Source organism: Schistocerca americana, chromosome 2 (assembly GCF_021461395.2).
Source record: "Schistocerca americana isolate TAMUIC-IGC-003095 chromosome 2, iqSchAmer2.1, whole genome shotgun sequence".
Classification (NCBI taxonomy): Eukaryota; Metazoa; Arthropoda; class Insecta; order Orthoptera; family Acrididae; genus Schistocerca; species Schistocerca americana.
This window is the reverse complement of record NC_060120.1, coordinates 770,523,300-770,540,750: the sequence shown is the minus strand read 5'-3', so window position 1 is coordinate 770,540,750 and position 17,451 is coordinate 770,523,300. Positions and strand designations below refer to the sequence as shown.

Genomic DNA, 17,451 nt, shown 5'->3' with positions numbered 1-17,451 from the left:
AAGTTTCTTACGTAAATCATCTGACAACGAACTCTTTTTCAACAGTGAAAGTGTCTTGCGTTTGATCCTTTCTGTGGGGTCATTAGATAGTCTTCTGTACGCCGGGTCGTTGAGAAGTGAATCCATTTTTAGGACATAATCATTCCATGTCATTACAGCCGTGGCATTCCCCTTGTCAGCTGGTAAAACTACTACTTCGTCATCATTCTTAAGGGAACGAATGGCTGCTCTCTCTGCGGAAGAGATGTTATCCTGCGGTGGTCGAGCCCGACGTAATGTGTGCGACACTTCTTGCCTTATTTCCTCTGCTTGATCCTCGGGTAGGCTGTGTACTGCTTGTTCTACAGAGCATATGAACTCTGTGATAGGAAGTCTCTTGGGAGTGGGCGAAAAATTTAAACCTTTCTCCAATATCGACACTATGGCCCATCCAACACCTTGTTAGAGAGATTAATCACAGTACGCCGACGTTTATCCACTTTTGATGCTGTAGAACGAGAAAGAAGCCATTCAAATTTCGAGGATTGTCTGGTAACGGCGCTCCTATGTGTCCAATCTAATAGCGCCCACGTAGAATCATCAACCCACTGCCAATCATCCCTTGAAAACTGCGAGGACAAGTTCAAATGAAAATAAAATAAATCTTTGGAAACAGTATCCAGCTGTCTACGGGTAAAACAAATGTGTTCTCTTAAAAGTGCTTGGCTTCATGTTCCTTAATCCTGTTAACTCTCTTACTATTAATAAAATGAATAAATCTGGCGAAATTAGGAAACCCGGGGTGTACAAAATCCAGTGTCAATGTGGGAAAGCTTACGTTGGCCGTTCTATTCGCACAGTGCATGACAGGTGTGTGGAACATCGCCGTCACACGAGGCTACAATAGCCGGAAAAATTGGCCGTAGCAGAACACTGCCTAAATGAGGGACACAAAATGAAATTCGGGGAAACTGTTGTGATTGCCAACATTTCCGGTTTTTGGAATAGTGTCTATAAAGAGGCGATTGAAATTAGGTTGGCTGATAATTTAATCAACAGAGACAATGGGTTTCCTCTTAGCAAAACGTGGAATCCTGTATTATCTCGCATCAAAACTGACCGTTCTTCGGTGCGACCTCGATTGCGATATATCGTTGCCAGCAGTGTTTCACTAAGGGCGGTGCCACCTCCCTGTTTTGTAAGGCAGAAACCGTGATGGGCGACGCATGCGCCGTGTACTGAACGGTGGCCTATATAGGACGTCAAATTGCAATCTTGCGTCAGTTCTCAGCGGGACTCATCAGCAGAAGCAGCATTTCCTGCAGATGGCGAACAGTTGGATCGCCAAAATATCGAGTCAAGTTGATTTTAGGATCTGGCAGCAAACCCGGAGAGACTTTCATGATAGTTAAGCTTCTAAATTTTTATATGTTACTAAGTGAGATTTTTTCTGCTGGTCTGCACTGAGTACATTAAAAATAAAACATCATGAACAGTGTCCCAAGACAATTATGATACATGCTCATACTCTGAGATTATGAAGGACAAAGCTGATTCGAAGGATGATTTGGAGATTTGCTTGAATTGAAGAATTTCTGAATAGATAAATCTATTTTGAGAAACAAGAACTCTGCTTCTCTGTGATCATTTGTATAGATGTACTTGTTGTATTTGGTTTTAGATCAGAAAGAACACACGCACTCACTCCACCTCCATGATGGGTTATACAATCAGCTCGTAGAAGCTTAGTGGTATTCGGTTAGAGTCACATTTGTAAGAGGAGAATAACTTTGAAATGTGATGGGAAACAAGTCTTAAAACCTGTCAGTCAGCTGTCAACAGGTTTAAATTGGTGTGAGCAACACACAGCTCAAAGGTATGTCCCTTTGTAGCCACGTGGGGTTTGAAATGCGCTATTGCTACTAGCCACAAGGAACGCAAAGGCTGGTAGCACTAAGGTAGACATTCTGCAGTGGTTTCAGCTGTCATGATTGTAGGGTTGGATGAAAATGGACTGGCTAAGGGAAAGTGTTTAAAAAAAGTGAAATGGTTCATTGGTGAATAGTAGTTCTCAACAAGGAGGGATTATAAATTCCATGTCATCATAAGCAACAATTGAAAAGTTGTGAAGGGAAAGATGTACATAAAACTGACGATAGGATTCAGGAAGAATACATTGGAAATCTGTGATGATGCTAGTAAATGTATACCAAACGAAAGCATAAATTCACTTGTGATGCTTGAAGCAATTCATATCCATTCAGTATTGAAACACAGTTAAAGTAGTAGACAATAGTAGTGAGGAAAATGAAAATTGAGGAATTGTAAAGGTAAATTAAGGTGATTTTTGTTAATGTAGTATGTCAGTACCCATTAGACTGAAATTTGAATATACATTAAAAAAAAAACTTGGAAGATAGTAATATAATGGAGTAAAATAGTTGAGGAAACTGATACATAAAAAACAAATGAACAACAAACTAAGGTGAGTCATCCTTGTTTCTTGTAAGGTGTCACATTATGTCTATCAGTTCAGATTGTGTGTTAATGACTTTTGTCCTTACGCCATGTTCACTATGATCTTGCTATCCAGTCCATACATTTTGTAAACCAAAATGTGAACTGAGACATCCAGCAGCTGGTAGTCCACATACTGCATGACAGCTTCTATTGGCGCCAGCCACAGTTGCTTGCACACCAATTTTCTCGTAGTGGTTATGGGGATGAACAGGTCATTGGTGTTCTCCCAATTGTAAGCTCTAGTTCATCAGTGACTACAGACAGTTTCTTTTGTGGATCAACAGACATTTTTTTCAAATTCAGCTAAGGTCTTCCTTGTCAGAAACTAGGGTGCCAGAGAAATGTGGGTGTCTCATTGGCTGCTCTGTTCACTTAGTAGTGATTGACCTTCAAGGAAGTCAGTGCTGACGGACAACAATGAAACTCTGCAAACCACTTGCAAACAGTATTTTGTGAAGGTTAATGCCGAATGCTGCCTGGAGTGATTCGAGGCGGCGTTTTTTAGTTAAGTCTTTAAGGAAATTGTAAAATATCGCCAACAAAAAAAACCTGCACGTGAAGAGCTTAACTTTCTTCACCAAATTGATTCTTTAAACAAACTACTGCTGCAGTTGCTGATCTGCCTTTGTTTATCTATAGGAAATAACATTAAAAAGTATCATAGTAATGTCATGTTCCAATAGCATCATCTACTGGTAATTTGTAAAATATTAAAAAGGTGACCCTCATAACTATAAATAAAGTCACAAACCTATTGATTGATGCCCTGTGATTGCTCGATGTGTTCTTCAGGGTTGATAAAATAAAACGTGTTCACAATTTACATTTGAAGCTGCAAGGAAATAGTCTTATATAAGCTGCTTAAAAAATTTTGCACTGCGCTCTTGACTAGCTTAGTTTGTCCTTTTGTTCGGAAATCTTTCTCAGTCGTTTCACCTTAGGAAATCACTGTGTAGCTGTTTGTAGCTGCTATTGCACATGTAACAGGTTTCCACCAGAAAGATTGACTCCATTCACCTGCACTGATACCTTGGTGGTAGTTCTATCGATATAAAATGCTGAAGACTGATTGGAAACCTGGTATATTATTGGTGCAGCAAGAGTTGGTTGTAAGAGGATTGTGAGGCCAAGTTTTGGAGTGGTATTTCTTGGTGATATGAATCCTCGAGCAAGCACCATGTAGGGTTTGAGAAGGCTATTGCAGATCTTTGGAGGGTGATAAAAAGCTGTTGCAGATTTTATGGGGAGAAGAATGAATTAGATGAGGCCTTGTTCCAACTATTGACTTCAAAGAGCATTTTAACTTCGATGAAGAAGTTAGTTTTGCATTTCAAGCTCAGGTAGTATTGTGCGACAAAAGACAAACTCCTTAGTTAATGATGTGCTTCTGGATGTTCAGACAACTCAACAGAACACCTGGCAGCATGCTGTTAATCAGTCACACTAAGGAAATGTGAAAAATCCAACTTCTTGTTTTTGGAGGATTCAGGTTGTCAGAAGAAAGTGCATGTGACATTGCTGGGTTTTCTTTTCGTCTAGATTTGATTTCATGTACAGGTCACTTTTGGATAAATTGATTTATTTTGCTTTTTATCACATGCATACTTTGAAAGTAATGTGTGATTATTCTCATTTTGTCACCTTTTTTCCACTGAAATTGTTTACGTAAATCAAGGTTTTCCATTGCTGCAGAACAATTTTAAAATTACTTGTTATCATGTTTTACATTCAGTTTTTTCACACCTTTTTTTCTTACTGTACTTCTCACCATTCCCCGACAATGCTCTGATTGTGTCTTGTCATTGTTTCCTTTACAATATTCGTCACTGTGCAGCAAGGGTTAGGGGAGCGCAGCAGAAATTTGCAGAAAGCTAGAACATGTAAAGGATGTTGACCAGTAACTATTGTACCTTGAGGTATTTGTGATGAATCCTAAAAACTATTTTGTCATTCACCATGAAACTAGTATTAGTTAACACCCCCCCACCTCCACCCCCACCCCCTCTCCGGGTATGCTCTAACTGTGCAGTGTTCGATGATGGGAAGGTGTTAAAGTATCATGCTTTTATGCAGATTTGTGGATGTTTAATTCCTTCACAAAAAAATTCCAAAGCATGTGCATAGCTAACCCGAACAACAAATACAATTCAAACTGTATATCCATCCAGTATTGTAAACATCTTTGTGAATGCTTTGTATTAAAAATTGTTGCTATAAAACATTCCAAAAGAAAGTAACTGCATCTCCTTAGCTGAAAGTGAGGATGGTTTAGCCTGTGCAATGCCTTTTCACCACCCAATAATTACTGCAGTGTACACCACTGCTTTCCATTGTCAAACCTTGATGTCCCTCTACAATTTTTTTATTATTATAGCTTTTCACGTGTGTAATTTTACTATAATGCAGTGCATGTCAGAGATGTAGTATAAAAACTCTGTAGTTATATATTCTGCTTGTAATTACATGTTCTTTCCAGTGCAGATATATCAACTCGGAATCCAACTGCTTTTAAGGAGCATATTATGAAAACAGTAATAGGTGCTTCAGTCCTGACTCGATACAACAACAAAATTTATCGAGTTGATGACATAGCATGGAACAGAAGCCCACGTGACACATTTGACACAACCAGTGGTGATACGGTATGAAACAATTACTTTGCAGAGCATTTTGTAGTGTCACCTAATTTTATTTTTGTGGAGGGCATGTAAACTACTGTTATTATTTTTAGTATGAGGAATAAATTATAATGGGGTATATAGATTGGTAGTTTGAAAAGTGTTACTCTTTGTAAAGTTAATTTTAATAATGTGTTCATGCACACTATAGCATTCATTCTAATATTTACCTCTGTGTGCTATAGATATTTGTATTTTACTGGGAGAGTGATCACGACATTGCTCAATAGAATTGGCTAGTGTGCAAAGCTTACCTGCACAGATGTTCTATCAATGGATCAAATGGAAAATTCAGTTCTGAAAATCGTTGCTGTTGCAGAAAGATTGTAAGGTTAGCTCTATTCTTAGTACTGCTGATATAAATACTGGGAAGTATAGAATAATAATCCTAGCTTTCAAACTGTATGTTCTTTCTTCAAAGAGGGTAGAGGATTTAGTTGGGTAAGATTTTGTAAATTCAGGTTGAATGGGAACCACTTGCTGCGAGGGCAAGGCAGGTCTTCCCAAGGGAGTATTATTTTCCTCTTTTAAGTGTTGTTGGTGGCGGTAATAAGGAATGCACATCTTGAAGGTAAGTACTATTTATTTAAGTATTTATTTATTTATTTATTTAATGGTCCTGTGAATCTAGGACTGTACAGTGTACTTGCTAGTCTCCCAACATAATACCATTAGAGAATGTTGTCCCAGCAGTATCAGCTCGTATACTGGAAAATAGTGCAGAAATGGAATAATGAGGAAAGAACATTCTGGTGCAGATGAGAGAGGAAAGAATTGCTTATACAGTTTGGTAGCTGTACAAAATATAGACAACCATGGAGACAATATGATTGGTTTAGAAGACAACAGAAGTAATAATTTCTACCGTTACAAAACTTTGCATTATTTTTTAAAACAGTGTTCATTATATTGCTAGCTGGTTTTGTTTTTCTTTGTTAATTGTTTCGTGAGTATAGCTATATGTTTCGCGCCTCAAATTTCACTAATGAAAACATAATCTCATATTGCTGTAATGATAACATAAGAATTACCATACGAAATGTAAGTCAAAAAGAAATTTTTAAATTGTAAATAAGTGTTCACACCTTGTCAATACAATGAACTGCTTTAGAATGGAAGATATTATCAAATTGTGTCTAGTCAAGTCCAAAATATATTAATTACGAACAGCAGCACATAGCCAGAATAACTCATGGAAGGAAAGTGCCACTATTTATACAAATGTTGAATATACTGATCAGCCAGAACATTATGACCACATACGTACTAGCCAGTATATCCACCTTTGGCACAGAAAACAGCAGCAATGTGTCATGGCATGGAAGCAGTGAGGCCTGGGTAGGTCAGTGGAGGGGGTTGGCAGTACATCTGTGCACACAAGTCACCTACCTCACTTTACGAACTATAAGACACTATGGACTAAAACATGCACTTTAGTTTCTAAGCAGTTTTTTAAATAACACTTTATCATTTTTATTATTAGATTGCAAAGCCATTAAAAAAAAAAAAAAAAAAATCTTAGTGTACAAAATCAAAGTGACCTTCAAAATCCATGAAATCCATAATATTGGACTGTTGGCATTTTGCATTCAGTCCTCTGTCTGCACATTTAGTCGTCCCCCCCCCCCCCCCCTCTCTCTCTCTCTCTCTCTCTCTCTCTCTCTCTCTCTCTCTCTCTCTCTCTCTCTCTCTCCCCCCCCCCCCCCCCCTTCCTGTACTATCCCGCCAATCATTGTAGCCGCCCTCCATTGAACTGCTGTCGTCGACTTATCAGACATAAGATATTGATGTTATCATTTACTTCATATGCCTGACTTTTCACTTTATCTACACAGCAGATGGAGCAGCCACAGACATTTTCACTGTAATGGCGACTAAATTTTGGGTTTTCTTAATAATAAGTAATGTTGACTTTTTGCACAGTGGATCACTCTTCATTTGTTGCTGCGTTACCGAAGACTAGATAGTTAATAACGTCTTTGGATGTTAGTTGTTATTTCAACTTCCTATTTCCAACGGTACTACTTATCCACACTGTTTCTGATTTTGTATTATTTCTGTCCTATTGGAAATTAAGTGTTAAATAACTTTTAAGTCACAATTTACACTACGTAATATTTATAATCAAACCTTTCACCATCCAGAGATAGTGTTTGCCGCTTGCCTGTGATTATTGTTGACTAATACACACACTATTGTGGAAATCACTTTAATTTTTTCTAACAACACGTAATAATAATTAAATGATCATGAATGATGTGTTTTGTATATAGAAAAAAGGAGGGTTGATCCTACTATTATTCACAGCAATTATGGCAACTAAAATGTCCGTGATTTGTATAATTTGGCACTCGGACATACTATCGCGGGGACTATGGTCCATTACTAGACTTCGATACAGTCATTCAAACTTTGTGTGCTTTTACTTTCACAGAGCTAAGTGCCCAATTCTGTTCTTATATTCAATTTAACGTCCCTTCGTGTAGCCCACAAATCCTATTATCAGTTATTCGGCATGGAATAGAGCTTAATATTGAGCGCTACTTTCTCTCACGCACACAATTCCTCAAATATTCTTAGCCTGTGACCTTACAGCAAAAGTCCATCCCGTGTAAATGGACTAAAGTCACTTTTCTTGCACTTTAACAGAAATGCCCTGATCTCTTCCATAGCATATCACACGGAAATGCCAGCTATATCGCACGCCGCAGCTACATAGACTTAATCAGAGCTCAGAAAACAAGGCAAGAAAACTAACACAGGGTGTATACGACCCGGGACATCCGGGAAAAACCTGGGAATTTTGTCGTCCGGGAACTTTTCCTTGTTTTAGTTACCAGTTAAATTTTTGTTATTTTAACTGGTAAGAACCAATACTCCAACAAAGGATATTACTGTATTCCACGTCTGCAGGATAATATTGCAGCAACAAAACATTAACAAGAGGAAGAAAAACGAAAATAAAACTTCAGCGGCAAAGGAATTGCGCCATATACAACAAAACACAGTGCTCATACAAGCGTCTGCCAACCAAAGTGTGTCAAAGGCTTTAGGAAGAATATGCAGTGCTTCCTAACAACAAATTGCCTCCGATGAGTGTGGCATGACAGCTGTTTACATTTGATTCATTTGAGCAGTTGCGGGCGGGCTCTTGCGCATGCGCAGTTGAGTCGCCTATGGGTAGTACTTTCTCCCGTTTCTGGCTACAGATGTGTGGCTAAGCGCCACTATCTAAATTGCTCCGGTTCGGAAATATCGTAGATCCATGGCTGATGCACAGAGCAGTCTGAGTTGTAGTGGGGAGGTGGGTAGTCTCCACGTGACCTGTGTTTACGTTTAGTGATTTTGCTGTTTCTGTGATTTTTCTGTTTCTGTTGGCAGAAGAGCCAACACTGTGTTTCTAGAGGAGGCCGAAATGCACGCGTTTAATTACACGCTGACTGGCGTGAGGTCTGGAACAGGACAATATCTTGAGAATTGCAAATAAAGTACGTAGATGATGTAATACTTAACTTTAATCCACAATTGTAGAACATCTCTCTTGATGGTACATGTTATAACCACAATATATATAGCAAAGAATTATGGCGCCTTGCTAGGTCGTAGCAATTGACGTAGCTGAAGGCTATGCTAACTATCGTCTCGGCAAATGAGAGCGTATCGGCCAGTGTAGCTTCGCTAGCAAAGTCGGCTGTACAACTGGGGCGAGTGCCAGTACGTCTCTCTTGACCTGCCGTGTGGTGGCGCTCGGTCTGCTATCACTGACAGTGGCGACACCCGGGTCCGATGTATACTAATGGACCGAGGCCGATTTAAAGGCTACCACCTAGCAAGTGTGGTGTCTGGCGGTGACACCACATTTTCCTCTTCATTTATTGCTCTCACATTAAATGAAAACAAAACTGATTTCTGTGGCCGGGAGCTACCAAATCAATTAAAATACGTTCGCATGATTACAGAAGGCTAAAATATGTTGTTAGTTCCAGGTTTTATTTCCACCTTTCTGACAACAAGCATTAATCACCTTGCAGAACAATGAAGTTATTTTTGTCGGTTTGCTAAAGAGATTGGGCTTTTATTAATATTTTGCGCTCAGGAAGTTTATTTTAAACGAAGTGTTTAATCTCACGCTGTTGGCTAGTTTCAACTATTCGCTGCATTTCGAGTGCACGTTTTCCATCTGCTAGCTCGTATGACATTATGCCATAATAAAGAACCAAACATGAGATAATACAGTACTGGTACTCTAGAAAATTTACATCCGAATCTGGACATACGATTGTGCACTTTAAGCCAAATTACGCATTTTAGTATGGTTCACAAAATTACGATGCTCCTGAAGTATCCTTTGATGTCTTGTTTCTTTTATGACATAATGCAAGATCGCATGTACGAACATACGGGCTTCCTGCGTCATCGTAGCTGCGCTGGCGCGGTGACGCCTGTTATCTGGCGCTCTCTGCCAACTGCTGAAACGAACCAGTTTCTAACAGGTCACGGGAAAATATTGCGAATGATGGTTTGAAAAGTGTTACTTTCAAAGTAAATTTCCTTTTACGTAAGATGAACTACGTGCGAGAATATACGATGAATTTCTTAAACCACAGAGCGTTTGACTCTCATGTAAAAATCAACTCCTTGAGGACGACCATCTAGAATAATTTAGAGCCCAGAAGATCAGACATTTACGTCGTTATCAAAAATTTTACTGGCACATTTGTGTCATGTATCTTAAAGTGTAACACGCGCAAAATGATCAGCATTATATGTGGAAGCTTAGCTTCTCTTGCAGCTTATTAATCTTAGAGACCGACATTATTTGTGAAAGCTTTGTTTTTCTTCTATCAAATGGCTCTGAGCACTATGGGACTTAACATCTATGGTCATCAGTCCCCTAGAGCTTAGAACTACTTAAACCTAACTAACCTAAGGACATCACACAACACCCAGTCATCACGAGGCAGAGAAAATGCCTGACCCCGTCAGGAATCGAACCCGGGAACTCGGGTGCGGAAAGCGAGAACGCTACCGCACGACCAGGAGCTGCGGACTTTTCTTCTATCAAAACTATGTGTACTAGTTTAAACCATTAACTTTTCTTTTTGTGTGTTCGCGCTACTTAAGAGTGATCTTGCTATTGGTTGACTACACTACGTGTCTTGTACTGTCATCAGCTGTCGAGATCACGTGACATGAGCTATGACTGGCTTACAAAAGCGTGTCGCAATCTTGATTTCATTGCTTCGGAAAGTAACATGCAGTGTTTGGTGGAATTCGAATTTATACCTCCGTAAAATGAAGAAATGCAGCGTACATGTTGCTGCACATCAAAGATCTTTCCAAAACGTGTTTTTTCCCCTGGGTTTCGTTTTCTAAAGTGCCGGTAAATTCTACGTCTGTTTAGAAAACCATAAACATTCCAATGATTGATAAGTTTTACAGTGCCGAGGAAAAGTATACTGTCATTTAACACGGAAAAAGTGTATTTTCATCCGGGAGAAAGTGTATTTTCAACCGGGAAATCCGGGAATTTTTTTTCCTTGTCCACGTACACACCCTGTAACAACACCCGCGCATGGTCTATATAGTAGAATTTAGAGACAAAAGTAGCCACGTTAAACCCTCAATGATTTCCCTGAGGCACTCCTTTGCTGTGGGCTTTATTCTGATGAGAGATTATGTATCGATAATTTTAATTAAAACTTTTTCAGTGCTATTAATTATATCCGATATTATTGATCACCTCTCTCCTATGTGAGAATAAGCCTGATAATATTGTCCTCAGTTAAAATAGCGGTTATATCATGAATGGTTTTTTCTGTTGGTGGAGGGCTGAAATCATGCTCAGCTGCTCTGTTTCCATGTTCTTCTGTATATGCTATTACTTTGTCTGGTCTGTCATAAGAATACCTTTTATTTTTTTGCATTACGAATCTTATATTGTATGGTTACCAATCACACAAATCACTTTCTGTTTAAGTTCACTAGCACTGAAGACTGCAATGATGCATCACAGGCTAGACAGTGTTCTTTTTGTGTTTGTCATGCTGGGGTGGGAGGGAGTCTGTGTTAGCAAGCTTGTGAGTCCCCGCAACTAATTTTCATTGAATCAGTACACTGCTGCAGCTGGTTGAATACAGTGTTGCCAGATATAGGTTTCCTGCGACATCAAATATATGGCCATTTTTAAGACTTACAGTCTATAAGATAGGGAGAGGAGTGATTAGCTGTGACGCCTCATTGTCACATCCCAAATGTTTTTGATTGGGTTCAGATCTGTTGAGATGGGGACCACCCCATTAATTGGAACTTGCCACTGTATTCCTCAAACCACTATTGTCACATTCCTGGCCCTGTGACGTGGTGAATTATCTTGTTGAAAACTACCACTGCCATTGGGAAACTTGATCGCAATGAAGGGGTGTATGTGGTCTGCAACCATTGTATGATACTCCTTGGCCATCATGGTGCCTTGCACGAGCTCAACTGGACTCACGGATGCCTATGTGAATGTTCCTCAGAGCATAATGGAGCCGCTGCCAGCATGTGCTCGTCCCACAGTACAGGTGTCAAGGAGCTGTTCCCCTGAAAGATGACAGATTCGTGCCCTTGAATCGGCATGGTGAAGAATGTATTGGGATTGATCAGACCATGCAGGCTCTGCCACTTTGCCAATGTCCAGTGCCGGTGGCCACATGCCCATTTGTCATAGTTGGCGATGTTGTGGTGTTAACATTGGCACATGCATGGGTCATCAGCTGTGGAGGCCAATCACTACGAGTGTTCGGTACACTTTGTGTTCAGACACACTTCCAGTCTGCCAAGCATTAAAGTCTGACATTAGTTGCGCTATAGTTCACCACCTGTCCTGTTTTACCATTCTGCCTAGTCTACAACATCCAGCATCTGTAAGGAGGGGTGGCCACAGAACCCGACGTCTGGATATGGTTTCACCTTGGTTTCGTCACGTGTTGAAGACACTCATCACAGCATTCCTCAAACACCCGACACGTCATGCAGTTCCCGAAATGCTTGTGTCGAGCCTTTGGGTCTTCACAATCTGCCCTCGGTCAGACTCCAGACTCGTGTGCCTTCCCCATTCTACACATGGACAGCACGCTATTGATACTACATGCCTCGTGTGTGTCTGACTAGCAATCGTTCCTTGCCATGTGACAGTGCTAATGCCTGGACAGGTTTATATCGATAGTAGGTCAGTGGTCATATTGTTCTGGTTGATCAATGGATTTCAAAGTTTATGGACATTACCCTCTACACTCTTGGAGAAAGAAAAGAGACCAAGCGGCCCATGTTAAAACACGGTATCAACACTAGGATCATCCACCAATTGGCCAGCACTCGCATAGGATGTGTGCCTGAATGACAGAGAAGGATGGTGGACAATCAGGGAGGAACAGGAGAAGATATATCATTGAACTTACACTGCTCATTGAAAGCATCCGGAATTTGGGGCAGGATGGGTAACATTCGTGGACATTGTTCTCCAGACAGACTAGATCCAATTGGCAGTTCAATAGTAGCTTTCTCCACTGTTTTGTATGTAGTGGTAGAGGAGCAAGTCTTAATTGATGGCACTGAGCTGCCCTTCCCAGACTGGTTTGGCACCTTATGCACGCACGTCTAGGAATGTGTTGTGGCTGTTCGTGACAGCCGGTGATGTAAAGTTCTCCTTGACCACTTACAACGCTCATGATAGTCGCTGGCAAGTAGATTTCTTTCGTGAGCCTGGGTAGCTTTTTGCAGTTGAGAAAAGTTTCATAGTTTCACTTAGCATCTCGCTTGATGACTGGAATTCATCTTGTTCGTGATAGCAGGGTAGCAATATCTTCAACAGTAAACAACTGCACCAAGAAATCTTTTTTATGTGCACTTTTTGCAATAGCTTTGTCCATATAGAGCTCTGATATTTCATAGTCAAAGATTGCTTGTGATTCTCACAAGAAATCTCTCAGGAGTAATATCACATCTGAAACAATAAATTAGAAGTGCTGCGTACTGTCATTGACAGTTATTTTTACAATACATGTTCCTGTTGGCTGGGCATATTTCCCATTTGCAACTTTCAGTACAATCGCTTTCTTATGGGGGAACATAGTCTTCTTTAGCTGTCAACAATAAACATTGAACATTACAGGAAAGGAAGCTCCTGAGTTGACTCACCAGAAGGTTGCCATTGATGATATAAATGGACTTCCTGATGCCTTGGTAACTATGGTCCATGGAGGATTTTAATCTGTTTTGTTCTCATCTCCATTTGTTGTAACCTTGCTTAGTTTTCACGAATTCAGGGGGTAGCCAGTGGCTGGTATCTCTGTATGGTGGTGGGGAATGGTTGCAGCATGTTGGTGACTGACCTTGTCCAGGATATGGCAATGGTCTTCATCCCACAGGTTGACTATAATGGTCTCCAATGGCCCGTTATGATAGTTGGCATCTTGCAGCATGATAGTCTTCAAACATTTATTTTCTTTCTCCGAAGTAGTTAACATGTGCAAGGCAGTCACAGTGAAAACAGAATGGCATGTTGTCCTCCATCCTCCAAATCCCGGTCCTTCTGCAGGCGTTATACTTGGCAGAGAAGGTGGTTGTGCCTGAATTGGGTGCTTGGTGTTTGTTTGACAGCTGCAGCATATGTCAGAATGAGCAGAATCCATACTTCCTGATGCATTTGACTAGTGGCAGAGATTTGTGCTAAATATTAATACCGTGCACTTCTCTACAACATTCTCTATTATCTCCTGATGTTTGGGATTGGCATTCATCCTTGCTACCTCCTGTGTACTCAATTCAGCCGTTCAGGCTGTCATAAAATGCTGAATCACTTCTCTCACTACCTTGCAGAAGAGAGGGGCAAGACCATGGTGATCTTCCAAAACTACCATTGGGGCCACATTTGGGTGTCAGTCATACACTTCTTTTGTCTGACCATCCAACTACCCCCCCCCCCCCCCCCCCCCCCCCCCCCCCCCCCCCCGCTCTCCTCCACTATGTACTAGCACCATTTGATGTGTTCCTCAGTTACCATGATAATATTCACCAGAAGAGCCTAGTAAATGTTTTCTGCGATTGCTTTCATCGAATATGAGAGTTTGTTGGCTTCTCTCATGTTCAGATTCACAATGTGTCCTTGGGCCAAACCGTATTGTGTGTAGGGCTCTATTGTTTCTTAGTGACATTAGGCTATGTTCTTCTGGTAAACAGACAAACTGCTGATTGTCACCTAATGTTTTCTTCAGTTTGGCCTGGAATTTATCCCAGCTATTGAGCTGCTCTTAGTTGTCAAACCACTGCTGGGCAGTGCCGTCCAAGTAAAAGTAAAAATTTGCCAAAAGCATCATACTATCCCACCTGTTGCATTTGGCATCTAAGTCAAATCCTTTCGGATTCCTGAGCGGCATTGGTGGAAAACACTGATGGTTGCCTGATGTGCAACTGACTTGTCACTGTTTTGTAATCCATTTGTATCCTGAATATATTGACCTTGGAATGATGTAATACTTGTAGGAGTCATGGTGGTGTAGACATTTTGAAGTACCTAACTCGCATCTCCAACAAACAATGTCACATCATGACTATGTTAAAGTCCACATCGGAAAGCAGGCTTGTCAGTGTAGTACAACACTTAGCACTAAAAGCACTTGTATTAAGGTCAACAATGTAAAACCAGAATTGAACTCCAGGGTGGGGAGAACAGCTTTTATAGAAATATCAGATATTCCAGAATATACAGACTTGAAAAAAAGAAAAAAAAATTTGAGAAAATTCTCAGAAGTAGTTAAGAATTAACAAATGATTGGTCATGGTCATGTTCCAACTGGCACCATGCCAGCCAGCAGCACAAACGGGTATTTCACACTGCATGTGCTGCAGCTTGCGGGTCAATATTAATAAGCTGCTGAGAACACACAGCCATAGGGACAAGCAAAGAAAGAGGCCAGAGAAAATCTTTCGTACCACATGCTGGCACATCCTGATCATCTGAAATCTAAATAAGAAACTAATAAAGCCCATATTTTGCGCATGCAAAAATAAGAAAGACATCTTTGCTGTTCCTACTGGGATCTCTTACGTGAGGTCTACCACAGACCAATGTGGCAAGGTCATCCATTGGACTACAGTAGTGCATCTCCTGACAAAGCACTGAACAGATGAATAATGTAAGATTCTGCCAGGAAAGTAAATTGATACTTGCTGAGCATAGCTTAATGGAGGAGTTCACACTTGATTTAGAGGAGATGTCGATTAGCTGCCCAGCGATAGGTTTTATGGTACGTTATTAGGAAGGAGCCAATTTAAGTAAGTCTGACACTAAATCCTGTTAATTGTGATAGGTTTTTTTGCCGTTAGTGCCGTTGGCAACCTGTGTTGGAAGCAATAATACTGTACCGACTTGCTGCGTTGTACGGAGTGCTGATACACCGAGTCTCAGCTGCCGGCTATGTAAACACAGGCATGGATGATGGGTGAAAATTGTTGAGGAACAGTTGTTGTGATTATTTAAAAGGCGACCATTGCCAAAACTGATACACTGAGGTGACAAAAATCATGGGACAGTGATATGCACATATACAGACGGCGGCGGTATCGCATACACGAGGTATGAAAGGGCAGTGTATTGGCAGAGCAGTCATTTGTACTCAGATGATTCATGTTAAAAGGAGGTTGATGTGATAATGGTCGCCTCATGGGAATTAATAGACTTGGGGGAATGCAGAATGGTAATTGGAACTAGACACATGGGACATTCCATTTTGGAAAATGTTAGGGAATTCGATATTTCAAGATTCACAGTGTCAAGAGTGTGTCGAGAGTGCCAGATTTTGAGCATAATCTCTCACCACGGACAATGTAGTGGCCAATGGCCTTCACTTAACGCATGAGAGTAGCAGCAGCAGCATTTGCAGAGTTGTCAGTGCTAATCGTCAAGCAATACTGCTTGAAATAACTGTAAAAATCACTGTGAGACATATGATGAACATATCTGTTACAACAGTGCAATGAAATTAGGTTTTAGTGGGCTACGGCAGCAGATTACAAATTAACTGCCTTTGCTAACAGCATGATATCACCTGCAACGCCTATCCTGTGCTGGCGACCTTATCAGTTGGTCCCTTGACAACTCGAAAACCATGGCCTGGTCATATGAGTCCCAGTCTTAGCTGGTAAGCACTGATTGTATGGTTTGGATGTGGTGCAGGCCTCACGAAACTGTGGACCCAGGTTGTCAGCGAGACACTGTGCAAGCTGGTGATGGCTCAGTAGTGATGTGAGCTGTGCTTGCGTGGAATGGACTGGGTCCTCTGGTCCAACTGAACCAGCCGTTGACTTGACTGGAAATGTTATGTCCGGCTACATGAAGACCATTTGCAGCCATTCATGGACTTACGTTCCCAAACAACGATGGAATTTGTATGGCGTGCCATGTCACTGGACCACAGTTGTTCATGATTGGCTTGAAGAATGTTTTGGACAATTCAGGCGAATGATTTGGCCATCCAGATCACCTGACATGAATTCCATCCAAACATTCATGAGACATAATCAAGAGGTCAGTTCATTTACAAATATCCTGAACCGGCAACTCTTGCTTAACTATACACAACTATAGATGCAACATTTCACGATTTCTGCTGGGTAATTCCATGGAGTTGTTGAATCCATGCTACGTTAAGGAGGTCTGACACAATATTAGGTGGTATCGCATGACTCTTGTCACCTCATCATACAATGAATGCTTTCATGACCAAATGTTTCAGCTGCTGAGAACTCTTCCAGTTGAATGGAACTCTTCTATCCCTGACATTTCGTCCAAGGCTATGTTGGACATTTTCGGAGGTGCTCCTGGTTGTGCTGAGTCTTGCTGACTGAAGAGTCGGACATCGAAGAGCGGCCTAATTCCCGTGGAAAGTGGGTGTTGTCTGGATTTCATGTGATAGCAGAGATAAACCTTGTCAAATATAAAACGTAACTATCGATCACAGTTAATCAAAGATAAAAACATCTCATCAATTCTGTAGTGCCACTGTCCATATATCGCTGAGTTTCATAGCTTCTGTACCACCCCAAATATGGAAACCCTAATGAAATCCCTTTGGTAGTAAAAGAAATAGCAAAATTAATTATCCTGACATTGATGGGAGCTACTGACAACAAAATTAACACTATTGCAAGTTTCACTAACAGGAATACTATGTAACTAATAACATTTTTATAAAGAAAGGACTAAATGAAAGACAGATGATACAAAGCCTGA

At 40.7% G+C, this 17,451-nt stretch overlaps 1 protein-coding gene across 1 annotated transcript in view; it reads left to right on the top strand.

Moving 5' to 3' along the window:
- LOC124595138 (piwi-like protein Ago3) overlaps window positions 1-17,451 on the top strand; it is a 198,525-nt gene that overhangs the window by 79,906 nt on the left and 101,168 nt on the right. The window contains exon 8 of the mRNA XM_047133737.1: window positions 4,976-5,141. Within this exon, the coding sequence (XP_046989693.1) occupies window positions 4,976-5,141 (166 nt within the window). The remainder of the gene's footprint in view (window positions 1-4,975; window positions 5,142-17,451) is intronic.